This window comes from Miscanthus floridulus, chromosome 18 (assembly GCF_019320115.1).
Source record: "Miscanthus floridulus cultivar M001 chromosome 18, ASM1932011v1, whole genome shotgun sequence".
NCBI lineage: Eukaryota > Viridiplantae > Streptophyta > Magnoliopsida > Poales > Poaceae > Miscanthus > Miscanthus floridulus.
The window spans coordinates 125,007,443-125,034,961 of NC_089597.1; the positions used below are offsets into that span (position 1 = coordinate 125,007,443).

General features: G+C 47.7%; 3 protein-coding genes across 4 annotated transcripts; 1 reads left to right on the forward strand and 2 right to left on the reverse strand.

The window, feature by feature from the left end:
* Nucleotides 1–362: 362 nt before the first annotated feature.
* LOC136520184 (mitogen-activated protein kinase 4-like) lies at nucleotides 363–8,599 on the forward strand. 2 transcript variants are annotated; one of them, XM_066513623.1, is made up of 4 exons: nucleotides 366–609; nucleotides 713–815; nucleotides 1,602–2,027; nucleotides 7,628–8,599. In XM_066513623.1, the coding sequence occupies exons 3-4, from the start codon at nucleotides 1,605–1,607 to the stop codon at nucleotides 8,312–8,314; spliced, it is 1,110 nt and encodes a 369-aa protein (XP_066369720.1). In that variant the 5' UTR covers nucleotides 366–609; nucleotides 713–815; nucleotides 1,602–1,604; the 3' UTR covers nucleotides 8,315–8,599. The 2 variants fall into 2 exon arrangements, with proteins under 2 accessions (XP_066369721.1, XP_066369720.1); XM_066513624.1 differs by lacking the exon at nucleotides 713–815 and having other exon boundaries at nucleotides 363–609.
* Nucleotides 8,600–8,758: 159 nt separating this feature from the next.
* Nucleotides 8,759–9,988, reverse strand: LOC136520185 (uncharacterized). The gene is made up of 3 exons (XM_066513625.1): nucleotides 9,724–9,988; nucleotides 9,362–9,562; nucleotides 8,759–9,088 (listed from the first exon to the last, which is right to left on the reverse strand). The coding sequence occupies exons 1-3, from the start codon at nucleotides 9,832–9,834 to the stop codon at nucleotides 9,053–9,055; spliced, it is 348 nt and encodes a 115-aa protein (XP_066369722.1). The 5' UTR covers nucleotides 9,835–9,988; the 3' UTR covers nucleotides 8,759–9,052.
* A 386-nt stretch (nucleotides 9,989–10,374) lies between these two features.
* Nucleotides 10,375–13,683, reverse strand: LOC136520183 (protein LOW PHOTOSYNTHETIC EFFICIENCY 1, chloroplastic-like). The gene is made up of 2 exons (XM_066513622.1): nucleotides 13,445–13,683; nucleotides 10,375–13,338 (listed from the first exon to the last, which is right to left on the reverse strand). The coding sequence occupies exons 1-2, from the start codon at nucleotides 13,586–13,588 to the stop codon at nucleotides 11,476–11,478; spliced, it is 2,007 nt and encodes a 668-aa protein (XP_066369719.1). The 5' UTR covers nucleotides 13,589–13,683; the 3' UTR covers nucleotides 10,375–11,475.
* Nucleotides 13,684–27,519: the final 13,836 nt, after the last annotated feature.

Sequence of the window (27,519 nt, forward strand, 5' to 3'; positions counted from 1 at the left end):
CACGCGGGCAACTGGGCAACGGCATCGGCAAAGCCAGCCGGCGGGCCGGCAGCCGAGCGAGTCACCGAGCGAGACGGTCGTTTTCTCCGGTCGTCGCGGGGGCAAAACGCGCGCGCGGTCAAAACTGGATAGGCCGCGGATTGCCCTTGGGCGATTCCGCGAAGTGGAGTGGGTGCGTGCGTTTCCGAAAGAGAAAGGAAGCAGCCGTTGTTGTGATATTGCCGTTCCGTGCAGCCGTGGTGACGGCCGAGAGCGACGCCCGCCGACCGCCCCGCGTGCGCACCGGATGCCACAAGCCCAGAGCCCAGTGCCGGTGCGGTGCTTGCTCCGCTCCGTTTTGCTCGCTGGCAAATAGCCGCCCCCGCCCCGCTGCCGCGTGCCCGCGCGTGCGCTCGCCTCGGCTGCCGCTGTCTCCTCCCACTCCCCCACCCGCACCGCACCCGGGCCGGGTCTCCGCAATAAAAATAGCAAGGCCACGACGCCAGTGCTCTCTCTCTCGTCTTGCTCTCGCCCGCTAGCTCCACCCCGCCTGCCTGCCCCAACCTTCCCCTCTCCGCTCTCCGCGCGGCGCCAGATCTGCGGCGGCCGCGCGTGCCGGCGACGCTGACGGTGAGTGGCGCTCCACTGCCCAGTCCCCGCGCTCGCGCGGTTCGAATTCGAATTCCGACCGCAGCTCACGCTCACGCCCCGTCCTTGTCTCTTGCGCGTGCAGTGAGGCGGATCCTGCCCGGCCGTGCCAGCCCGGTGATGAGAGCGTAGGCGGGCGGCGGACGACCGCACGCGCGCCCCCCTGCCCCCTGCCCACAGCCCCCGAGGTACCTACCAGCTGCGCCTGCCTCTGTTGCCGCGTTCGGTTCTCGGCCCGGCCGATCCGCCGCTTCTGCACGCTGCCAGAGCGCGCGGCGAGCGGCGGCGGAAGGGAGGGACGGGTGGCGATCGGAGCTTCCAATCTCCTTCATTTTCTTTCTTTTTTTCTTTCTTTATTATTATCGGTGGCGGTGCTCCATGCTCCGCCTCCGCGTCGGACGATCTTAGCTCGGGGAGTCGCGTCCGATTATGCCGGAGTCCAATCGAGGCTGCCATGGGAATTGGCGCTCCAGCCACGTTGGGAGTGGATTAGGAGTGCGTCTGTCGTGGTCAAATGCATGCTCCCTCGCACATGCACCCAGCACCCCCGAACAAAAACTGATTTGTTAGACACACAAGACAGACTCTATGGCCAAATGGATTAGGGATGCCTCTGTTTTCGTTTTAAGTTGTTCTTGAGAGTTTGGGGGTTACAATATGTTATCAAAGTGGGACGCCTAGGAAGTATGCTTTTCAAAAAGTCCAACGAGTCAAAAAAACACAGCAATATTTTTTCGTCCCAATTTCTTCGTTGCATCAATTGCAAAGATCATACTTCTTTCTTTTTGCGATGAGCAAAGTCACGCTACCAACAAAAATAAGAAATCTGCACTACTTCACTCGGTTAATCGGTTTGTAGGACTTGACTGGGTGTGCACTGTGTATAGTAGTATTAGGAAAGTTACTGGAACTTTGCCTTTTGGTTTCTTATAATTTTATCTCCCACTAAATTATTGGCATGTGCTCCTTGGCAGAAAATGGCAATGATGGTGGATCCCCCCAATGGCATGGCGAGTCAAGGAAAGCATTACTATACTATGTGGCAGACACTATTTGAGATCGACACCAAGTATGTGCCAATCAAGCCCATCGGAAGAGGAGCTTACGGAATCGTTTGCTCATCTGTTAACCGTGAGACCAATGAAAAAGTTGCAATAAAAAAGATAAACAACGTCTTTGACAACCGTGTGGATGCGCTAAGGACGCTGAGGGAGCTGAAGCTTCTTCGGCACCTAAGGCATGAGAATGTTATCGCTCTCAAGGATATAATGATGCCAGCGCATAGAAGGAGCTTCAAGGATGTTTACTTGGTTTATGAGCTCATGGACACTGATCTGCATCAGATAATTAAGTCATCTCAACCACTTTCCAATGATCACTGCCAGTATTTCCTTTTTCAGGTAAGTTTTGCAAGGGTCCTGTTTTCAGATAGTTATGTCCTTACTCTTGTAGCTTTATTGATGACTCCAGCATGAACAGAAACACAACAATATTTTGCCACCTTGACATAGGATGTTTGTCATAAAAGGTAGCCACTAAGTAACCCAATGCTTGCACTTGTTTGTCTGCGCCTTATGCTCTATCTTGATGCCATGCTTAGGAATTGCTGGCATATCCTATCGAAATATGAGATGCTTGTCCTTATGCAGATCAGAAAATAGGGTCGAGAATTTGCAGCCTTGTCATAAGCTATGCTAGTCATAAATGGTATACACAATCTGCCAGTGGTGTGCTAGATACTGTTTAATTTAATTATTCTGTTTGGCTAGTTTACCAGAAGTACATATGTGGTTGGGCAGTATTGGTTTCCTTAGTCTGATTCGGGTCTGCAACCATTTAATGGATCAAACATCTTTTTCATCGATGTACTTTGGCTGATATGAGAAGGACAGGCGCTTGACACAGTGGCAGAGTCTCTCCACTTGTGGCCTGGAGGTCCTGGGTTTGAACCAGCATTTTTGCAAAATTAAGCAAGGGTTAAGGTTGTCTAGAAATTCAAATTCCCTTCTCCTGATCCCACCTTTGCTGGAGCTTTTAGCACTAGGTATGCTCTTATCAGTTATCACTTTGGCTGATACGAGGTTATTCTTGTTGAGTTCAACTCATTAGATTGGCATTTCAGGACAAACCAAATATGGGCATGGCCGCATGGGAATCTGTTCCATTCACCGTTTCTCTTTCTGGTTAAGGTGGGAATGAGTCATGTTGGCTTTTCAGCATGATGTTTTTATGGTCATTGGGAAGGTACCAAGATACCGAAATTGGTACCTCCCTAGTCCCTAGTCTCTAGTTATAATTGGTGGCATCTCTTGGTACTTCTTCAAGGAGGATTAAAAAGCTCTTTCAACTCAGTCAGTAGTCATTTGGCTGGTCAGCTTTCCTGGTTCAGACAAAGGCACAAGTGGGCCAATATCCATTTGAAAGCGCAGCTTTTAGAACTTTTGACTTTTGAGATATCATCACCTGTTGCCTTGTTAATACATCAGCCATGCTCTAATTTCATACTGTCTTCCAGAGTTCTATTATTTCTTAGTAGTTTGTCTTACTTATGTGTAAAACTGCACAGAATTTATAATTCTAGACTAGTGGACTGACAATTGAGCATGCGGTTACATTTTTCTGAAATTCTGAAGTGAACTTGTATTTACATTTCCAGAACATTAACCATCTCAGAAGTTTGGCCCAAATTAGACATGGCAGCATTTGAAACTGCTGTCTTTTTCTTCTTCTCAAATACGGAGAGCTGAGTATCATTTCATTAAACAGAAAAAAGAACCAAGTACAGCCCCACCACCACACCACACCTGATAGGATTTCGGATCCTACCGGCGATTGGACGGAGGTTGTAAGGATGAGAGATCTGGAATCAAGGCTTAAACCGCGATGGAGCACGGCGGGGCGCCGTGATCTCGCGAAGGGAGATGGTGGCGGCGCTACAGTACCGGCGCTACAGTACCGCGGTACTGTTCACGGAGAGAGAGAAGGCGGCTAGGGTTTCTCCCGGCTCCCTGAGGAAGCCGGAAACAATAATATGTTTCTGCTTACCAAAATAGTCCCTGATCACAAGTATTTATCTCGTCTATTGAAATATGAAAATAACCCCCTGATTCTATAGAAATTATCTAGACTTAGCCACTAATACCCTTTCGCCGGCCATAATGCACGCCGGTCATAACATCTCTCCCCGCCTGCGCAAACAGCTCGTCCTCGAGCTGAAAGTCGGGGAAGTGAACACGGAAATCCTCCAAGGGCTCCCAAGTAGCGTCGTCGTCCGGAAGCCCACGCCACTTGATCAACACATGCCAGACTCCACGGCGCTGCTGCGCCCGTAACGCCCGAGCCGGCTCCGGAGACAGCCGGCCATCGGCGGTCGGCGGCAGCGCGCCTGGCAGTGCTGGTGGCTCCCCCCGATGGCGCTTTAGGAGGCTCACATGAAAGACATTGTGGAGCCGCGCACCCTCAGGAAGCTCCAGGCGGTACGCAACAGCGCCCACGCGTTCCAGGACCCGGAACGGCCCGGCGTAACGCGGCCCGAGCTTGTGCTTGGCGCGGGGGTCCAGCGACTGCGTAGTGCGGTGAAGTAGGCGCAGCCAGACCCAATCGTCGACGGCGAACTCGATATCGCGGTGGCCAGCGTCGTAGTACCGCTTGGCGAGCTGCTGGGCCTGTAGTAGACGTTGACGAACCTCCGCGAGAATCTCGTCGCGGCCACGGAGGAGGGCGTCAGCAACCTCCGTGCGCGCCGTCCCCGGCTGGTACGGCACCATGGGTGGTGGCGGTCGGCCGTAGACGACCTCGAACGGCGACGCGCGAAGGGCGGTGTGGAAGGAAGTATTATAACAATACTCCGCCCACGAGAGCCAGTCCACCCATGCGCGAGGACGATCACCTGTAACACAGCGCAAGTACATAGCAATCACCTTGTTAACCACCTCGGACTGGCCGTCGGTCTGCGGGTGGAACGCCGTGCTGAGGCGCAGCTTGACGCCCGCCATCCGGAATAGATCACGCCAGACATGCCCGGTAAACACCGGATCCCGATCACTGACGATGGATATGGGAAACCCGTGCAACCGGACGATGCCGTCGAAGAATGCCCGAGCGACGGAGGTGGCCGTATATGGGTGGCCCAGCGCAATGAAATGCGCATACTTCGAGAAGCGATCCACCACCGTCAAGATGACCGACTTGCCGCCCACCTTGGGGAGGCCCTCGATGAAATCCATGGAGACGTCCGCCCACACTTGGGACGGCACCTCCAAGGGCTGCAGCAGCCCGGCAGGCCGTAGAGACTCCGTCTTGTTGCGCTGGCACACCTCACAGGACCGCACCCAGTCTTGCACCAGGGTGCGATCGCCGGGAACGAAGAAGTCGGAGCGAAGGCGATGGAGAGTCTTCTGGACGCCCTCGTGGCCAGCGGAGTGGGCCAGCGAGAGCACCTGGTGGCGCAGATCACCGTGGTCGGGCACGAAGATGCGGCGCCCGTGGAGAAGCAGCCCGGCGTCCGAGCGCCAGGGCGCCTGCAGCTCGCCGGCCGCCAACTGCTGTTTGCAGCAGCTGCGCATCAGCCGCCGTCACAGTCACGCGGCGGATGTCATCGATGAAAGCGAAGGAGGGGCCCGAGATGGCGCACGCACTGGCGCCCCCTTCCCCGTCCGAATCGGCCACTGACTCGGTGTCGCGGCGGGACAGGGCGTCAGCCACCGTGTTCAGCCGGCCAGGGCGGTATTCGACTGTGAAGTCGAACCCAAACAGCTTGCTGATCCATTGGTGCTGGGGTACCGTCGACAGGCGCTGGTCCAACAAAAACTTCAAACTGTAATGGTCAGTGCGGATGAGAAAATGACGACCCCAGAGGTACGGCCGCCAGTGGCGCACCGCTTGCACCAAACCAATCAATTCGCGCTCATACGCCGCCAGCTTTGGAATTCTGTTTACTCACTTTAAATTGAGTATCCGTTTCCCTCCTTTTCCCGCTAGGACCGGAAATCCTGTATTTTCCATATCCATACGATCGAGTCCTTAGGTTTCCGAAATAGTGTAATGGAAAAAGAAGTGCTTCGAATCATTGCTATTTGACTCGGACCTGTTCTGAAAAAGTCGAGGTATTTCGAATTGTTTGTTGACACGGACAAAGTAAGGGAAAACCTCTAAAAGAATTTCCAGGGCTTGACATGCCGCGAATCCTCTTGAAAGAGAGGGGTGCCCTCGGGAACGCGGACACAGGTGGTGCATGGCTGTCGTCAGCTCGTGCCGTAAGGTGTTGGGTTAAGTCTCGCAACGAGCGCAACCCTCGTGTTTAGTTGCCACTATGAGTTTGGAACCCTGAACCACCGCCGCCCATATTGCCGTACAAGCCGGGGACGGCTCGCACCGAGGCCGCCGCCGACATACTCCGCAGCCGCGATGAGATGCTCGCTGAGGTCCGTCAGCGGCTCCTTCAAGCCCAGCAGCTCTCCAAACGCTACTACGACGCCAACCACAGGGATGTGGAGTTCGAGGTGGGGTCGTGGGTCTGGCTGCGTCTCCTTCACCGCACCACGCAGCAGTCCCTCGACCCTCGCTCCAAGCGCAAGTTGGGGCCGCGCTAGGCGGGACCGTTTCGCGTGCTTGAGCGCATCGGTTGCGTCGCCTACCGCCTCCAGCTGCCCGATGACGCCCACATCCACGATGTTTTCCATGTGGGCCTCCTGAAGCAGCACCGCAGCGATCCCCCCACCGCCGCCGGCGTCCTACCACCGGCTTTGGATGGCCGGGTCCTGCCAGGTCCGGAACGCGCCCTGCGCGCTCAGCAGCGCCGGGGTGTTTGGAAGCTCTTGATCAAGTGGCGCGGTCTACCAGCAGATGATGCCACGTGGGAGTCACTCGAGGATTTCCGCGCCGAGCACCCCGATTTCCAGCTCGAGGACGAGCTGTTTTTGCAGGCGGGGAGAGATGTTATGACCGGCATCCCCTACAGCCGTCGCAGTCCAGCTAGGGGCTAGGAGGGGAGCCGGCCATCAAAGGGCTATGGCCCATATAATTGTCGCAATTATAGTATTTCTAGAGGGTTATTTTATAATTATCGCTATTAGAGAGACATATAAATATTTGTAAGACTCTATTTGGGAAATTAAGCAGAAACATATTATTGTTTCCGGCTTCCTCAGGGAGCCGGGAGAAACCCTAGCCGCCTCTACTGTTCACGCGTGGGTTAGGGCTACAGCCGCCGCCGCCCATCCTCCACCACGGCGTCCAGCCGCCAGCAGCGAGGTTCCCAGCCTGCTCCACCTCCCTCTCACCCCTACAGACTCCGTGATCTACGCGGTAGGATCCGTAATTCTATCGCCGGCCATAATGCACGCCGGTCATAACAACACCACACTAAAACAGCATTTGAAACTACTATCTGAAGCTGAGCTGTTGGAAAATGATACTATACGGTCCTAACAGGAGAGATCATATGAAAAAATGTAGGCAGGCTTCAAACTTGGACAACAAATCTTAGGGGAGTGGTTGAGAGAAGATATGATTTGTTAGCAACCCAGACAAGTTATTATTTGGGGACAAGAATAAACTTGGACCACATATCACCAGAGGCTAGGAAATAATATTATTTAGTTGGTCTTGATTGGGATGTGCTGGACAGGTTCTTGTTTTTCCTCTGAAATAGCATGTTTGTTATTCGAAAAGACGCAAAGTGAACCTTAGCATGGCAAGTGGAAGCTTCTATTACTGCATAGAGGTTCCTTTTGCTGGAAACATCTCAGCATGGCAAATAGATTTGCATAGATGTGAATTATTTGAGGAGAACTTCTCTAGGTGAATTGTAACTTAGGCATCTGATGGTGGACCAAGAACTTAGTGTTCACTATGTTTCCAGATCCCTTTTTTTTTGTTGCTGTCAGTTCTTGAGGTTCCTTTTGCTGAAGTATATATATATATATATATAGATAGATAGATAGATATATATTTTGCCAGTCAGATAATATCTAAGCTGCCACTTTTCTCTTGATTGTAGCTGCTCCGAGGCCTGAAGTACCTTCATTCAGCTGGGATACTCCATAGAGACCTAAAGCCAGGGAACCTCCTGGTTAATGCAAATTGTGATCTGAAGATATGTGATTTTGGGCTTGCCCGCACAAACAACACCAAAGGTCAGTTTATGACAGAATATGTTGTCACCCGCTGGTACAGGGCCCCTGAGCTGCTGCTATGCTGTGACAACTACGGTACCTCCATAGATGTCTGGTCAGTTGGCTGCATATTTGCAGAGCTACTTGGCCGCAAGCCGATTTTTCCAGGAACTGAGTGCCTCAATCAACTTAAGCTCATTGTCAATGTTCTTGGCACCATGAGCGAGGCTGACCTTGAGTTCATTGACAACCCGAAAGCCCGCAAGTATATCAAGTCCCTTCCATACACCCCAGGCATTCCCCTCACCAGCATGTACCCACAAGTGCACCCTCTTGCCATCGACCTGTTGCAGAAGATGCTTGTCTTTGATCCCTCCAAAAGAATTAGCGTCACTGAGGCTTTGGAGCACCCGTACATGTCTCCGCTCTACGATCCGAGTGCAAACCCACCTGCTCAAGTGCCAATCGATCTTGACATAGATGAAAATCTCGGCGTAGATATGATCCGGGAAATTATGTGGCAGGAGACGATCCACTACCACCCCGAGGTCCTCACAAGAATGACCATGTGATAGGCAGCAATGAACATGTGGCAGAGGTCTGCTGCACCAGGATCATATCATGTTCACCTTTCTTATGAGCTTACTGTGATTACAGCACGAGTCAAGTTATCACTATATGTATCGGACCGTGATCTCTTGTGTAAATATGCGCTCAATAAGATGTGTGCCAATCTCTTGTTTTTGTAGTACATGGACTACGTTGTTGTATGAGTATGTGAAGTGGAACTCGGTACTTAAGACTTGTAATTTAGACCCTAATCTGTTGTATGGAAATCTCAAGGCCTTGATTCTATCTATTTGGTTTCTGAGATATGCGTAAGTGCAGTTTCCTATTACATTTGTTTCCATTTACATTTTTTAGGACTGTAGAACTGCATTATGGATATTGTTTGCCCGTCTCCCATCAATTGGCACTTACAATGACATATGCTGAAAATGGGTACTGCTGCAAAGTTAGTTTCAAGTTCTCAGATGCCATTACAAGACAGCTGATTGTACTGAAAAAATGAAGTTCAATGAAATTTGGAATCAGGTACATGCTGGCACTGCTAGTGCTTTCAGTTGAAACCCTGAAATAAAGCTCATAACCTAGTGTCTCGTACTCAAGCGGAATTTCCATGGGGCAATGACGGAGGTGCAGGTGATACACATGATCAACTTTTATTGATGTACTGATGATATGTATTGGCGGACTGAGCTGGATGATTGGACGCAGCAACCATCGTCTTCAATTCTGCTGGAGTTGTCTTAGAATGTGGATCCGTTGAAGCCAAAGTTGGATCTCTATAGCACAGACAAAGTTAAGTGTTAGGAATACAGAATTAATCCTTATTAAGACATGTAAATGTAATGGTGAGCACTGGATGCTGGATTTTGAGGCAGTGCAAGCAGCTAAGGCAACTAAGCAGTGTAATGGCTGAAGCCATTAAACATAAAAGCACACTAAAACTGCAGGAAACTAAGCTCAGAGAGCACTGGATGCTGGATCTTGACACAGCAACACAGGTCAGGCGAGCTGAAGCCTGAAGCACATGGTAAGGTTGTGGGTAGGAGTACCTGCACGTCATCGAATTTGATGTAGAATCTGGACCTGCTGACGGAGAGCTTGGTCTCGAGGACCTCAGCGAAGGCGGCGCTCAGCTTCCCGTTGACGCCGGGGCCGATGCCGCCGATGGACACGAGCTCGCCGTACGCCGCCGGCTCTTCACTGGCCGCGAACGACATGGGCACCGACCCGTTGATCGACACCATGACATACTGCAGCGCAGCACGGCGGGGGGAAATGTTTCACTCATCAGGACACTGAACCAACCAAACTGCCCAAGGCGCTCCAGTCCAGCGACCAGGAGCCTGCATTAATAAAGAGAAGGAACGGGCGACCGAGGCATTGCGCCGAACGGGTGGGGTGCGTGACGTACGGATTCAGGCTTGCCGATGATCCTGGCGACGGCCTTGGAGCAGTCCTTGAGGATGTCGGCGGCGACCACCGCGTCCACCGGCACGTTTGTGCTCAGGTTCAGCGTCGGCATCCTGGTCGCGCTGCGGTTGGTCGGCCTCGCTTCCGCTGCGCTGCTGCGGTGGCTCGCTCGTGGCGTGGATAGGGGAAAGGGCGAGCGGGTGGAGGAGGCTGGCAAGTACAGTAGCAAGGGAAGAGGGAGAGCCCGCGCCGCGCGTACGGACAGACGGGCTCAGAGGCCGGACGATGGGGCGGAGGCCCTTAGGATCCGGGGTTGCCGGGCGCTGCTGGGCCTTTCAGCCTGAGAATGGAGCTCGATGACGCCACGTCAGCCCATAACTCCAAGGCCACAACTCATCATGCAGCCCATAATCATAAAACTCGAGTGCTGAAGCCCCATCAGTACCATGCCAGGCTCCCCTCCAAAAAAAAAAGTACCATATCAGGCACAAATGAGAAGGAACGGGCACAGATTATATGCGCCATTACGTTCTATGTAAGTACAAGTCATTAAGATGATGAACAGAACTTGACCATAATCCCGTGCAGAACTACTCAGCAAAAGAGCATCGACAGGCAGCGTTTGACGTGAAGGGAAGACCCAGAATTCAGACTCTTTGCTTCATGTTACAAAAACTCTTGCTGCACTTATAGCACAGTACTCGTACTAACTAAGGGTTTGTTTGGATGCACTCGGATCCACCTAAATCCATGAGTGTCGGAGTGAACCCACATGGATTGAGGTTTATACGGGTGCCAAACAAGGCCTAAGAATATCCACAAGAAAACATCGTGTGAATACATAGATAAAAAAATTGGAAAATTTAAGAAAAGGAACTAATAAGTTAGAGAAACACGCAATGTGAGTTCATAGGCATCCTCCTCTAATCCACCATCATGGCATCAGGCTAGTCTCTACATTAAGGTTAATAATGAATTGCATACAGGCAAGTATTATCTTTTAGGTTAGTGAACCTCATAGTGCAAAATCATGGGCAAACGTTTAGGGTTGAAAATGAACATGACAAATCTCGTACTGACCGATATCGTATTTTATATCATGATATCATTTATGATCGTTATTCAATTTAGCAAAATATAAAACTTGTCGTTTTCAACTGGTTTCACAACCGTTTCCGATTGTTTATTAGCTCCTGAGATTATGAACATCTGAAAGAGATTATGAACATTCGAAGCAGTCGATATGTCTACCTCTGTATTTAGGCTTCTATTGAACGTATGGAACAATTTCTGGCATGCAATCCATATGAAATAAACCTTTTGTTCAAAAGGTTGGACACTTGGACCAAACAAAAAAAGGACACATGCACACCAAAAAGTTGCATCACTATGTTCAAAAGATCCACACTAAGTCACTAACATAGGAGGAATGGAAAAAATCCATAAAGAAACCTTTTGTTCAAAAGGTTGGAGCAAAGTAGAAAAGGACACATGCACACCAAAAAGTTGCATCAGTATGTTCAAAAGATCCACACTAACATAAGAGGAATGAAACAAAAATGCCAGTGTACTAGTATTTTTTACAACTTAGTGAACTTACAAATACATAAGTCAATGTTTTTGATGTTGAATTGGGTTTGGAGGGTGAAGGCAACTATACAACAGGGCGTGGTAGTATGTTACATGCTGAATTGGGTTTGGAGGGTGAAGGCAACTATACAACAGGGCGTGGTAGTATGTTACATGCATGGTTTTACCTTGCCATTCTGTATCCGAAAAATCCATACATTCCAATGCCTGCAAAATGATGAGAGCTGCTAGGCAGATCCTTGAATTGAGAGAAACTGGAAAAGCTACTCTCTATCCTGATGGGTTCCACCCCTTTTGAAGGGCGAGGACCCAGAGTAGTTAGATCTACTACAGAACCATAAGCCTTACATGCCTCCAGTACAGTGTCATATGACTTTGCAGGAAGTTGAAGACCTTGGCTGCAGGCCTTCATGTACATCTCATAAGCAAGTCTTGGTTTGCCATCTTGCACAAGGGCTTCAATCAACATCTGGTATGTAATTTCATTCGGCTCAATGCCCTTCATTTTCATCCTGTGAAACCACTCAAAGGCATTTCCACCCATATTGTTCCTCACGCAAGCGCTGATTATTGCATTGAATGTGACAACAGTCGGCTTGATCTGTTTCGATAGCATGTCATGAAGTACAGCATCCACCATAGCATGGTTGCCCTTGCCGATGTAAATCGACACCAAGATCGTATACGCGTAGAGGTTCGGTTTGATGCCAACCTTGCACATGTGTTCCCAGACCCTCAATGCCTCATCATACAGCTTGCCTTTCTCAAGTGCACTCAGCAATGCTCCATAGGAAACCACATCTGGCTTCAGCCCTTCATCTACCATCTTCTTGAAGATATCCACCGCCGCCGATGCTTTGGATGCCTTTGAACACGCGAGGAGGACAGCGTTCCACTCCTTGCTTCCGGGCTTCAATCCCTTCTCCTGCATCTTGTTGAGCAGCCTAACACCCCACCTCCAAATTCCCCTTCTCTTGGCAGCATCCAGCAGAATGTTGAAGTGTGACATGATCAGCTCATGAGACAGATTGTTCGGCTTGGGACCTTTGTCCAGCAAATCCTCATAGATCTCGAGAGCCGCCCACCATTTCTTCGCCTTGCCCATCAGCCAAATCAGATGGTTGCAGACGGACAGGCTGATCTCGCCCCCATCGCCAATCTCACGAATCCTCTGGTACAGCTCCTTGCCAATGGCGTAATGCTCCTCCCCCGTGCACGCCCAGACGAGCCGCTCGTAGTCGCTCCTCTCCGGCCGGACACCGGCTTCGTCCATGGCGAGGAGGACCTTCAGCACCTCGCCAACCGGATTCTTCCCCCCGACAAGTGACCGCCGCATCGACATGTAGCACGCCCGGACAGTCAGCTTCTCGAACTTGACGAACTCCTGCTCCCAGTCACCACGGCTCCCCATCACCAGCTCCCCGTTCCCGTACCTGCCCCTGAGCATGGCGAAGAACTCGATGGCCGCGAACGCGTCCCCCGCCTTCTTGTAGGCGGACATCACCGTGGAGTTGGTCGCGGCGGTCGGCACGAGCCCGCGCTCCTGGACGTCGGCGTACACCCTGAGGACGTCCTCGACCCTGCCCTGCTGCACGTAGATCGACATCAGCGTGTTGAAGGTGACGATGTTCGGGGACACCCCCTGCGCCTCCATGTCGTCGAGGGCGGCCTGGATCCGGCCGAACTCGCCGCAGCTCTTGACGGCGCCGAGGAGGCAGTTGTACACGAACTGGTTCAGCACGGCCCCTCTCCGCTTGAGGTGCTCGACGACGGCGAACGCGGCGTCCGGGCGGTTGTCCTTCCCGAGCCCACGGATGACGCATGTGTACACCTGGAGGGGCAGGAGCCGGGCCTCGCCGCCGCCGCCGTCGTCGTTGTCGTGGTTCAAGAAGGCATTTATCGAGGACTCCACGTCGTCGGCCGTTCTGGCGTCGCGCAGCGCCGCGGCGACCGCGGCGACGTCAATGCCCACTCCTCGCCTCGCCCTGCCACCGCCGGCGGACGTGCCAGCCCCGCCGGTCGCGAACTGCGAGGTTCTAGAACGGGACGCGTCACAACACTCCGAAGTAAAAGTAAAGTAAAGGCTGTTTTTTTTAGTGGAGCACGCGCGTACAAAATCCGAACGTGCGTACCTCGGCGGCGACCCAGCGGGAGCGGCGGCGGAGCGGCAGGCGGAGGAGGGAGGAGGCGCGCGTGAGGGCGGCAGTCCTCTGACGTCGAGGGTGTGGGAGATGGCTGGCGGCAGGGGAGTGGAGGGCGGCCAGGGAGGGAGCCATGGCGGCGAGGCCGGGGCGCGAGCGTCCAGGCGCTGGTGGCCTCCGAAAATGAAAGAGACGAAGGTTATCTGTTTGTGGCGTTGATTGCTTTGCTGAGGAGCTGCCACGGCCCACGAGCGAGACCAGCAGCTTGTGGCTGCCGGCATCCTTGCCTCCGTGGCTCCCTGGCAAGCATTCCAGGCCTTGTTTAGATCACCTCCAAATTTCAAGTTTTTTCACTCTCTCTTCGTCACATCAATTTTTAGACATATGTATGAAGTATTAAATATAGGTAAAAAAAACTAATTACACAGTTTGGTTGTAAATCACGAGACGAATCTTTTGAGCCTAGTTAGCCCATGATCAAATAAAATTTATCAAATACAAACGAAACGTGCTATAGTGTTCAGATTATAAAAATTTACGATCTAAACAAGGCCCCAGAGGAAAAAACCGTACGTATAAGCGCCCGTGGAGTCTATCTCAGCGGCAGTGGTTCTCTCGATATCTGCGCCGGTCCCGCATCTGCATGACACTTTTGGTTTGTTTATTCAGATGGGCCCGACGTTGGTCAACTCTACCAGGCCTCACGTGGTTCTCGGTTCGATTTCTCGGTTTTTAAAGAAATTCGGTTCTTATAAAATAGGAATCGATCCGCTCTAAAAAAAAATTCTCGAAACCGGCCATTTTAATTTTCGGTTATTTCAGTTTAGTTTCGGTTCTAATCGAATTAACAGAATTTTTTGAGAAGACCTTAAGACAACAATAAATATACTTGTTGCAAGACAAATTTATGCAACACTATATTAATTTTTAATAATAATAATTTATAAGAAAACAATAGCAATATAGTAACACAAATATATAGCAGGTCAAATATAAAACACCACACATAAACCAAATATAATCTTACAAAATACAAGTAATTGAAGTATAATTCATGTAATTCGTTTTTTCGGTTAATTTGGTTACCCGAGAGTAGGAACCAAATTTTCTTCGGTTATTTTGGTTCCTTAATATCAGGAACCGAATAAGGACCGAATTTTTCGGTTCCGGTTCTTTCGATTTCTGTTTCGGTTATTATGGTTTGGTTTTCGGTTCAGTTAATTTTGCCCAAGGCTACTCACCTGAATCTGAAAATGCCAGGATGCCTCCGTTGTGCCTAATGTCCCAGGCAGTTTTTTTTTGTCTGCTTCATGTCTTCGCCTGCGAGGATTTGAAACGCACGCGAGCTCGTTTCAACACTTCTGCTCCAAATCCGATGCTCAAGCCAAAGGTTATTTGTTCAAAAGCTTCTGATGTTTGCATTAGATCGAGACAGGCATCATGTCCCCTAAGTTTGTTTGCATGATGATCTAAATTATTTAATTGCTCGTATGATTGAAGGTCTAGTTTTCTTTAACTTTACTGAAAATGCACATTATTGAATTATTGCTTATTTTACTGAAATGTAAACTGAAGCTGTGATCATGGTGTCTTCTGGTTGGTTACATGTATCGTGTATGTGTCACTGATATATACTTGAGATGAAAAATACCACTATATATCCTAAATCTTGAAACTAAAAATAGTAACGGCATCGCAATCCAAAACGAAGCCTGATTACTTTAGCTATCATCATAAAGCAGACGATGAAAAAGATTGGTGCTAGTATAGACTATAATACCCTGTTCGGTTTACCCTATATTCGGCTTGTTCGGCTTCTTTTTTTAGCCGGAACAGTGTTTTTCTCTCACAACAATTCAGCCGGAACCGTGTTTTTCAGCCAGTTTCAGCCAAGTTTCAGACCAGCGAACGGAGCGGTGCTAGTACAGATGCAGCTAGCAAGCATATCCAACGCACTCAGGTGTGGAGTCCCTGTTACAAAAGCGATTTAATTCAGACACGTCCAGGCAGGCTAAGGTTTTAGTTGTACTCTAGTTACATCATTTCACATGTGATCGGGTGGATTAGGGGTGAGAAATTCATTGAGTTTTCTTTCACCCTAATTCACCTTAATGCATGTACCAAATTGAAATGGATACATGTGTACCTAAATAAGGTTTAATTGAGATCACTTGTGCATTTACTCTAATATTGAGCAACCCTTAAATTTTCATGTAATAAATTATCCAATTATGTCTTTTATATAAAAATAATTTAAGTAACCCCTAAAATTTGCATCCAAATTAGTCACATATACTATTATTAAAAACAATTTGAATATCCTCTCAAATCTACATTTAAATTATCAGCATCTACTATCTCAAAAAAAACCATGAAATATGCCTAATTATGTTTCAAAGGATCGAAAGGGTCAAATCCACACAAAAAATTAGGAGCGATTATTATTAAAATATTAAATAAAAAAAGATTAAAACTAAAAAAATGGGGCTGGTGCACGATTCACGGTCTTCCAAATGAGGCTTACACTAAAAATTGGCGAGCTTATTTAGGAAAGGAAGGAATCGGCCGCGTGCATACGTGGTATTTCGGACAGCTGCCGAAACAAACAAGAGAATTACCAGGCGATTTTCTTGATATATTCTGCGGAGATCAAAATAGGAAGTTGTACAGCGTCAAACTAAAGAGTAAAGAGTATGAATCCAGCAAGAGTCCAAGCAAAGCATGATGTTGATCAATGGTCAAAGAAGCAAAGAAGGAGACAGAAAAGAAAATATATTTTAATTGACCAGGCTACACAAGGTGTATCATCTACGTGCAAGGGAGGAAAGGAAATATTCTGTATATTTTGGGACAAACGCTTGACGTCTAGGAAGCTCTTCACCTGAGAAGCCTCATGTCCAAGAATTCTTCACGTAAAGATAAGGAAAAAGTGAAGGAAAGCTAGAAGATTAGAGATATGCCTGCACACGTGAATACTAAACTTGCATGTTGGGTTTATCCATACATACATACATAGCCAAATATGATAGGCCGTGCATGAGTAATGTGTTGCATGAAGATTATATATTTTTTGTTTGCGCTGGAGTTCACGTGGGAGAAGGCAACCAAGGAGAAAATCATACAAGGTTATCAGAGTTGTTGGTCGAATCTATTAATATTTTATTAGGCTTCATGCACGAAAGAATTAATTTAGTACATACATATATAGGACTTTTATATAGTTGCCGACCTTGCCATATACCAGCCATCCCTATAAATATAAAGGGTTGCGGCCAATTGTAATCTGTCCACGTATCAATCAAGATCAGTCTTTATTTTTTTTTTGCTTCACGCCACCCCTTAGGAGTAGGAGTAATGTAGATCTTGACGAGTCCTTCAACAAGCAGTGCTGCATCGGCTGATTGACCTCCAACTTGTCTGTGAGTACCGTCACGACTTGTATTATCGTTTGTAACGCTGCATCAGCCGTTTGATCTCTTATGAATTATAATATAAGTTAGTTATTGATTCGTATCATTGTTTGCGAGGCTGCATCATCTGATTGATCTCTTGTAGATACTGATATCGATCAAAGTTATCGATCTTGTATTAATTGCAAGGTCACTAGTTACCGAATTTGACTAAGATTAGTAAGATTCTTCTTCCTGTTTTCGGTCAATTCATCCAGTTATCGATCTTATTATAATTAATATTTCGTTAGTTATAATAATATCACAATTTATTCGGTTAAGATCGAGATAGATCGACATCATATCATGTCAATTGGTCGTCTTTTGGCTTTGTCACGATCAGATCTTAAATTTGATGACTCGTTCTGCTAAGATCGGCTGTTTTATCTCGATCTGAACCATACATAATACGATTTTAAAGGCATGAATTAATTTTAGATAGATTCATTAATCGATAAAGTTCGATTTATCGTTATTACCATAGCTGCATCGATCCGGTCGAACCTCACCGGTGGAACTTTAGATTGAGATTTATTAATTAATGAGTTTGTTTATGGTTAAGACATGTGCTTTGTTTGTTTACTATGTTTGAAATCGGCTATTTTAGCCGATTGCGTATACTTTCACACTATAGCTTGTACCATGAAACTATCGAAAATATGAATAGATCTATAAGCTTTTTTATTTTAGTTTATTGTCATTACTATAGTTGCATTGATCCGGTCAAATCTCACTGATAATGGTAATAGATTAGATCTAGTTTGTTTAGAAATTTATTCTTATTAGATATTTGATTGCATACATGTTATAATCTCCCTTTTAATCTGAATCGACCGTTTAGCCGATAGCTTGTGCTTTCAAAGATGAAATCATTAATCATTATAATTGGGTGTATTGTACTTATTTTTGTCTCGATTAATTAGTCACCATGAATCTGCCATGATCCATGAGCATCGGTTATTTTGATTCACGTCATTATCATTTAATATTGGCCGATCATACTTGATTTAAATATCTTCCTTTTATGGATATGCTGGATATCGATTATTTAGTCGATGGTCTTATTTATTGGCTTCAAAGTCGTATATTTGAAACTATCCGGTGCAACACCGGCATGTTTCACCTTAAAATATTGATTATTTTCTCCTTGTCAATTGTCTGATCAAATTAACTTGCACGCATTCGGCCTCGAAGCCGACCGGTCCTGTGTTTGAAGCCAAACGGATCTTCAGTCTTGCTCAATCAAGCAGATTCTTCCTATTTGCTATGTGTTAGATCACATTGTCATATTTTTGTGTCAACGGCCTCTGTAAGGTCCGACTCCAACACATGAACGAATTTGATGGCTAGGGTGTTGGCTTGTAGTTGTTGGATCCATCGATTCAACTCGCCGGCGACTAGGCTTTCAATCAAACAAAAGAAAAGGTCGCCGACTAGCGATCCCCGCCGCCGGTTTGTTACTCATGACGTTGTGTTCGGAGCTGCTGCAGATCTCCCTCGACGGATGGGCCGCGTCTCGCGCCGCCCGCTACCCCGCGGCGTCCGCGTCCCGCGCCGCGCGAGCCTCCGCCCGCTCGAACGCGCCGGGCGCATCCCGCGCCGCGCGCTCGGGCGCATCTCGTTCCGCCCGCTCGGCGGCGGCCGCCGACGCGGCTGAGGCCGCCCGCGGAGCCTCGAGCATCAGATGGCACGACTATCCGGAGGAGGACGAGGAGGAGCGACGGCGCATCCGCACCGGCACCGCGCCACCACGGGCACCACGTACGTAAGCCAATGCCAATCCCGGCCCGGCCCGGCCTCCCTCCCTCCTTGCAGCAGCCAACTTGCAAGCGAGCGATTCGTCAATTGATGATTGTTGTTGTGAGCTCGTGCCAGGAGTGGACGTGACGGACAAGGACATGGAGTCCGACGAGGCCACATGGGCGTTGTACGAGCAGTGGTGCAAGGCTTTCAACAAGGTGCGTGACCGCTCCGAGATGGAGCGCCGGTTCCACATGTTCAAGCGCACCGCGGGGTCTGTGCTCTCCTGCAACGAGGCTCGCGAGGGGATGCCAGGAAACTACGCGTGTTTAGGCCTTTACGCTGATGGGTTCGATGCGCAAGACATTGCCGAGAGCAAAGCAGTAATTGAAGCGGCTGGATGTGGTCACCTTCTCAGCCTCATAGACAGCTTGTACCCCCCAGATATTATAAATTAATTAGAAAGGTGTGTTTGGTTTAATTACAAGGAACTACCTCCGATCCTTCGGTAAACTCTGTATAATGTTCATAGGAGCGCATTATCAGACAATAATTGATATATACTTCACTTGCTACATCTTTTGAAAGTGGATTGCCCTCATGTCCGGTGCTAATAATAACAAGATTGTTTGTCAGACCATTTGCTTCTATATGTACGTACATGTTGGTTTATACCACTTACTACGGCCTTGTTTGTTTCGCTGAAATTTAGCTTATATTGATGCTTATGCTAATTTATTGTGAGAGAAAAATATTATTTATTCAGCTAGAGTAGTTCACGCGAACAGACCCGCACAGTAGGCGCAACTCTAAAATCACAAAGACCAAGGAAAAGTTTAATTACCACGCGGTTCTACGGGAGTCTGTTCGGTTCCGCCTCCAAACAATTACAGCTCACGCTTCTCCGTCACGAGACGTTAAGGAGCCGTCAACGAACAAAAACAAGGCCATATCCAAGTTTAATTTACACACACTGTAAATGATTGATTGTCGTCTCAATGGCAAGGAAGAGGTAAATTATTTGTCCATAGCCCCTATAAGGTGCGATGTGACCATGCTTCGTCATTGACAAAATTTCCTTTTTAAGCCTCCCGTAGGGTTAGTTTCGTTACGTTAGATTTCTTAGGACTCAATCAAGTCAAGATCACCAGATCGGGTACATAGAATAGGAATACATGTTCAAGATTTACAGAGAGGCAGAGAGAAGGGGAGTGAGAGGTAACAGACCATCGAAGGCCGTAGTGGTCGAAGCACCGGCCGGGATCTCGTTGGCGGACGCCATCTGCGCGCCGGCAGCGATGTTCGGTGGAGAGAGAGGAGTCGGTGCAGTGGCGTCCTTGGCGGCGGCGTGTGCGTCGGGGTGGCGTTGCCGGCGTCGGTGGTGCTTCCCGTCGCTGGCAGCGCCCCTTCTCAAGATCGGGTTAGGGTTAGGATGTCGGTGGGGTGACTGGCGGCGCGGTGAACCTCGTACTGCGAGCCCCGGCCCCCACCTTTCCTTTATAGCGCTGTGCGACGGGGGCCCACCAACCATGTAGGGTTGGGCGCCCCCGATCAGGGCGCGAGAACAAGGCCCAAAAGGCCGTTGGGCCTAACTGCGTGGGAGATCAAACCTAACATTCTCCCCCTTGATCTCTCATCTATTCTTCGTTCTTTAATTTCATACTCAAAACTTTCAATTCATATTTTTCTTGCTTCCATCCTATTTCATCACAGATTAGTGCATAGAACTGTCCCATCGTCACAGCAATTAGTGCCGTTAGACTAACAGCCACAATACACTTCTTCCGTTTTGAAATGTAAACTTTCTTTGGGCCCTTCGTATGTTCGGGAATCATAGGCTTTCCCTTAAACCCATGCCGGCTACGTGTTCTCTGAACACGTTGGGTGGTAAGCCCTTTGTGAGCGGATCCGCGAGCATTTTCTCTGTACTTATATGCTCAAGATTTATTATATGATCCCGAACTTTATCTTTCACAACATAGTACTTTATGTCAATGTGTTTGGCAGCACCACTTGACCTATTGTTGTGAGCGTACTGTACCGCTGGATTGTTATCACAATACAATCTCAGTGGTTCATTTATATCATCAATCACTTTCAATCCGGGTATGAATTTCTTCAGCCAATTCACCTGCCCCGTTGCCTCATAGCATGCTACAAACTCGACATACATTGTCGAGGATGTAGTTACGGTTTGTTTGGAGCTTTTCCACGATATAGCCCCTCCTGCGAGAGTAAATACATATCCTGACGTGGATTTTCTTTCATCTCCCGCATAATCAGAATCTGAATACCCCTCTATCTGCAGGGAATCAGATCTTCTATACGTAAGCATGAGGCCTTTCGTACCCTGCAAATAACGCAGGACTTTCTTCACTAATTTCCAATGTTCAATTCCTGGATTCTTTTGATATCTGCCAAGTAACCCGGTAACAAAAGCTAAGTCAGGGCGTGTACACACTTGAGCATATTGTAAACTTCCAACAGCTGAAGCATACGGTACCGCTTTCATTCGGTCAATTTCATATTGGTTCTTGGGACACTGATGTTCCCCAAACCTATCGCCCTTGACTATAGGAGCAGGTGAAGGACTGCACGCATGCATACTAAATTTCTTCAGGACCTTTTCTATGTATGCCTTTTGCGATAATCCTAGAACCCCTTTTCTCCTGTCTCGGTGAATCTCTATTCCCAAAACGAACGAGGCCTCACCGAGATCTTTCATATCAAAGTTTGAGGACAAGAATTTCTTCGTTTCCATTAGTAGATTGATATCACTACTAGCAAGCAAGATATCATCCACATACAAAATTAGGAATATGTACTTTCCATTCTTGAACTTTGCATAAACGCAATTGTCCTCAACATTTTCTTCAAACCCAAAACCTTTTATCGTTCTATCAAACTTCAAATACCACTGTCTTGAAGCTTGCTTCAATCCGTAGATTGATTTCTTCAGGCGGCATCCCATATTTTCCTTTCCTTTTACGACAAAACCTTTCGGTTGTGCCATATAAACATTTTCTTCCAAATCCCCGTTTAGGAAAGCCGTCTTTACATCCATTTGATGTAACTCCAAATCATAGTGGGCTACAAGTGCCATTATAATTCTGAAGGAATCTTTACATGAGACTGGAGAAAACGTCTCATTGTAATCAATCCCTTCTCTTTGCGTGAAGCCTTTCGCCACAAGTCGCGCTTTAAATCTTTCTATATTCCCTTGGGAGTCATATTTCGTTTTGTAGACCCATTTACAGCCTACTGTTTTGGCTCCTTTAGGAATATTTTCTAAGTCCCAAACTTTATTGGTACTCATTGATTTCAATTCATCTTCCATGGCCTTAAGCCACTTTGATGAGTAGGTCGCTTCTCATGGCTTCTTCAAATGAGGTGGGATCATCCCCCATCTGACATTCTTCTATTTCATAAACTTCATAGTCATCAGTAATAGCTGATCTTCTTATTCTTTGAGACCTTCTAGGTGCCTCCGGCACTTGTTCCACATTGGGCTGTTGTTGTTCTTCCTCATGTGCAACATTTGGTTCTATAGGTTCCTCAAGGATAGGTTCCTCAAGGACAGGTTCCTCATGTTCATTCATTGTCGCCACGGGAGAACTTGCAACAGGTGTTGGCACTACAGTGTCCTGCACTGTCGGTGCAACAGCAGCAGGTAGCGTGAAGAATGGTTCTTCAACCATCGGAGTGGGTACATGTACCCGCTTCTCCTGTAGGCTGATTTCTCGTGCTACCATGCTCCCCCTGATCATGTTATCCTCCAAGAACACAGCGTGTCTTGTTTCTACAATCTTCGTATGTCTGTCAGGACAATAGAAATGATATCCTTTTGATCTTTCTGGATAGCCAATAAAATGGCAGCTGACTGTCTTGGAGTCTAACTTTCCTATGTTTGGGTTAAACACTTTTGCCTCAGCCGGACAGCCCCACACACGCAAATGGTTAAGTGAGGGTTCCCTTCCTGTCCATAATTCATACGGTGTTTTAGGCACCGATTTACTTGGTACTCGATTAAGTATGTGAATGGTGGTTTTCAGTGCCTCCATCCATAAACTAATCGGTAATGTGGAGTAACTCATCATGCTTCTTACCATATCCATTAAGGTACGGTTACGTCTTTCAGCCACTCCATTCTGCTGAGGCTCCCCCGGTGTGGAGTACTGAGCAACTATGCCATTTTCCTGTAGGAACCTTGCAAATGGTCTAGGAATTTGGCCATATGGGAGTATGTCGCCCATAGTACTCTCCACCTCGGTCTGATCGTACTATCTTGATTTTCTTATTGTGCTGATTTTCAACTTCAGCTTTAAATATTTTGAATTTATCCAATGCTTCCGATCTTTCTTTAATTGGATAAATATTGCCATAACGAGAGTAGTCGTCTGTGAATGTTATAAACGAGTCATAACCATCCACACTTTTCACAGGAAAAGGACCACATATGTCTGTGTGGATTATTTCTAAAATTCCTGTGCTTCGTTTGGCATCTTTCTTAATTTTCTTGACATACTTTCCTTTGATACAATCAACACATTGTTCTAAATCTGAAAATTCTAAGTGCGGGAGAATTGATTCCTTAACCAATCGTTCTATTCTCCCCCTCGAAATATGGCCCAAGCGACAATGCCATAATTTCGAAGAGACATAATCAATTCTCTTCCGCTTCTTAGTTACATTCACAGATGGGGAATCATTCACATTCTCATCGCATACATTGTTCGCATTCTCAGCAAGAGATAATAAATAAAGCTTGTCTTGTCGGAAGGCAAGACCAACACATTTATTATCAACCAGTATCTTACACTTGCCATCACCAAAATGGCAATCAATTCCATCATCATCAAGTTTCGAAACGCTTATCAAATTTCTACGCAAAGAGGGAACATAAAGTACTTCTTTAAGTCTAAGTACAAAACCATTATTCAATTCTAAAGAAAAAACTCCAATGGCTTCAACATTGGCTTGCACTCCATTTGCAACTTTAATCGTTCTTTCTCCTCTTTGCAAGGTTCTCGTCCCACTTAACCCCTGTAAGGAATTTGCAACATGAGTAGTTGCACCTGAATCAACCCACCAAGTGGATTTATCATAACATAAATACAGGGATTCATCTACAAATGTAATAAATTCATCACCTTTCTTTAGCAGAGATTTTAGGAAGTCTGGACAATCCCTCTTGTAGTGTCCCTTCTTGAAGCAGTGCTTGCACTGATCTTTTTCAGCTCCACCATACTGCTGATTCTCAGAATCCTGGGGTTTCTTTCCCTGTGAATTGGAGGAAGAGGCCTTATCCCACTTAGGTTTTCCTTATGGTTTAGAATTCTTGCCATTAAAGTTCTTTCTTTTGTTATCCTTCACAAAATGAGCAGATTCACCTTGTGAGGACTTTATCATCTCCTCTTCTTGAGCACACATTGAGATGAGTCTTTCTATGCCCCATCTTTCAGGCTGCATATTGTAATTCACAATGAAGGTGTCATATTCTTTTGGCAAAGAAGCAAAAATCAAATGAATCAGGAAATCCTCCTCCTTCAAATTCATTTCCTTTAGCTTAGATACCGTAGTGTTCATCTTCAAAATGTGCTCTCTTATGCTACCACCAGTGAATTTCTCATTCACAAGCTTCTTAATCAGTGAACTTGCTGTGGCCTTGGTAGACCCAGTAAACTGACTCTTGATTTTCTCAAGATATTCTTTAGCAGTAGCACATTCAGGGATTGAGCCCCTTATCTGTTCTTCTATGGTGGCCTTGGCCACCAACAGGCACTTGCGGTTGGAGAGAGTCCATTGCCTATGTTCAAGGTCATATTTCATTCTTATTTCAGCATGATCACGCTTTCGAGCAGCGAAATCAGCAGTCAGATTCATTTTCACCTCTCACCGGGTCCTCTGGCTCAGTAGGATACGGTGAGGTGATGGACAAAATTGACCTCTCCCAACGCAAGTTCCAATTCATACTTCTCCCGCCACACACGGTGATTGGTCCCATTGAGTGTCGGGATGTTGGCAATGTTCACAATGCATTTGCCTCCTGAAATCACACCAGAGTAAGTAAGAAACATTTATACATAAAATTTCATGCTTTAACTCAACGTTGGTCAAATTAAAACTTATAATTCATCCATGCAAACATTTTACATCACCGTTGGGCAGAAGTAAAATTAATGCATAATTTCTCATGGATCAAAATTATAATATTGTTATTAACAACGTTGGTCAGAAAATAACAACATCATAATCTCATCAAAATTATCAGAAATTCATTTCTCTTAAAATTAAATTATCCCGTTGGTTCAAATTTAATCAAAGAGAACAATAATTATCATGCACAGCGGAAACTTAATAATCTTTCATATTATTATTTTCTAGAAGCACTAAAAAAATCACTGTTTTCTGAGCAAAATATCGTTGGATAAAATTTGCACAGAAAAATTGTATCAAAATCATTCAAATTCATCAAAAATATGCATTAAAATTGCTCCTGGAAAATAATAACGAAATTTTTTCTTTCATTTCAGCCCAGCGCGGCCCAAGACGGCAAAAGCCGGCTCGGCCCAGTCCTCCGCGCGCGCGCAGGCCGCACCGAGGCCGCAACCTGGGCCTGGGCCGGCAAAGTGCCGCGCGCGCTCGCGCCTGCCTGGGCCGGCGACGGCCCGAGCATCCGTGGCCGTTGGTTCTGATCGGACGGTCGCGCACCGTCTGCGGGCGAACAAAAACGGCATCTGGCCGCGTCCTCCCGAACCCTAGAGCCATTCGCTCGCTGCTTCTCTCTCTCTCTTCTTCGCCGCGCTCTCTCTTCTCTCTTCAGCCGCAGCAGCGAGACGAGCGCAACCGAAGGCGGAGGAGCAGGCGATCCATGGCGCCGTCGCCGGCCCCCTCGCCGGCGCGCGTGCTCCCCAACGGGTGAGCACGCCGCCGTCGAGCGGCCTGGCCGCGGCGCCCCTTGGCAGAGCCCAGCGAGCAGCGCCCCGAATCGGCTCTTCTTCTCCCGCGTCGGCGAAGAGCCGGTTCGGCTCTTCTTCTCCCGCGCCGGCGAAGGTGAGTCCGCCCCCTTTTTACCTTCTTCCCCGTCCTTTCTCTCTTCTGGGATTAACCCGTGGTGGGGATGGGGAAAAAATTAGGGTTAGCGTTCGATTTTGCCGATTCGGTTTTCTGTACTTTCGATTTATTTTCTTTTTCGTTCATCCGAATGGGAAACTAGGGTTAGGGTTAGGGTTAGGGTTCCGACCCTTCTTTTCTTTCTTCTTCCCCTTCTTCCCTCTTTCGGATTTGGGTCTAGGGTTTCTCTTATCCGAAAGGATTTAGGTCTAGGGTTCTTCTTTCTATTTTCTTTCCCGATCCGGTTTCTTCTCTAACCTAGCTCCGGTACCATTGTTAGATTTCTTAGGACTCAATCGAGTCAAGTTCACCAGATCGGGTATATAGAATAGGAATACATGTTCAAGATTTACAGAGAGGCAGAGAGAAGGGGAGTGAGAGGTAGCAGACCATCGAAGGCCGTAGTGGTCGAAGCACCGGCCGGGATCTCGTTGGCGGACGCCATCTGCGCGCCGGCAGCGATGTTCGGTGGAGAGAGAGGAGTCGGTGCAGTGGCGTCCTTGGCGGCGGCGTGTGCGTCGGGGTGGCGTTGCCGGCGTCGGTGGTGCTTCCCGTCGCTGGCAGCGCCCCTTCTCAAGATCGGGTTAGGGTTAGGATGTCGGTGGGGTGACTGGCGGCGCGGTGAACCTCGTACTGCGAGCCCCGGCCCCCACCTTTCCTTTATAGCGCTGTGCGACGGGGGCCCACCAACCATGTAGGGTTGGGACGCCCCCGATCAGGGCGCGAGAACAAGGCCCAAAAGGCCGTTGGGCCTAACTGGTGGGAGATCAAACCTAACAAGTTTGACACTACTTACTGAAACCTTGAGCTTACAAATGCGCCACTCTGGCCTCATCCTGAAGACCTCAACAACGTAGGCCTGTGAACTGAAGTTCTCGTCAGCCTGATGCTTGACGTTTGGTTAGGAGCCCTGATGCTTGAAGTTCTCGCCAGCACACGGTCGTTAGCTTAAATTCAGGCACCAATCCCCCCTCTTCCTCTGTTTCTCCAACATGTTCGACCCTAGCGGCGTAGTACCGTGCAGACGTGCATGATTGGAAGGTCTTAAAACAAGCCATGGACGAAGAAGGGCTGGGCTTACTTGAAACATATATATCTGTTTGCATTTAAAATTGTCTAAGACTTTGTCAAATCATCGATTGGACTTCACTATTGCTCACCTCTCGTTAAGACGATCAAAATACATACATGTAACATCCAATTTGGAATTCGGGTGACAGAATTACGGCCGCACGGGGATCCATGCTCGTGGAAATCGGCTAGGCCGATTTTGACGGCCTAATACGACACCCTGTTCACTTGAACTGCTTATCGTACGGTATTTTTCTCTCACAATAAATCAGCATCAGCCAGCTTATTAGCCGCAGAAACCATCAGCGGACAGCACCTTAAGAGTTGTATTTTCGCACAAAATCTACAATACCTTCGGCTCCTAACAGAGTAAGACCTCTCCACATTATAAATATAAAGGACCATGGCTGATTGAAGAAATTCAATCGACTTATCCTTTTTACCTTTGAAAAACCTAATCTCTTGCAACACCCTAATTGGTTGCTCTTCCTTTGTCTTGATGGTGATTGAAGCCTTGAAGGTGCGGTGACCTTGATGACTCTAACGTAACCGACCTGATCGGTTTTGCACTGGGTGCTACAGAGAGTGCCTTTGCATGTTTGCACATGGCGTGCTCACGTATTTGGCGCATCTAAGTGCCAACACTGACAAACAGTTGTAAAATTAATTATTTTCGTGCATCAAGATTCGTAC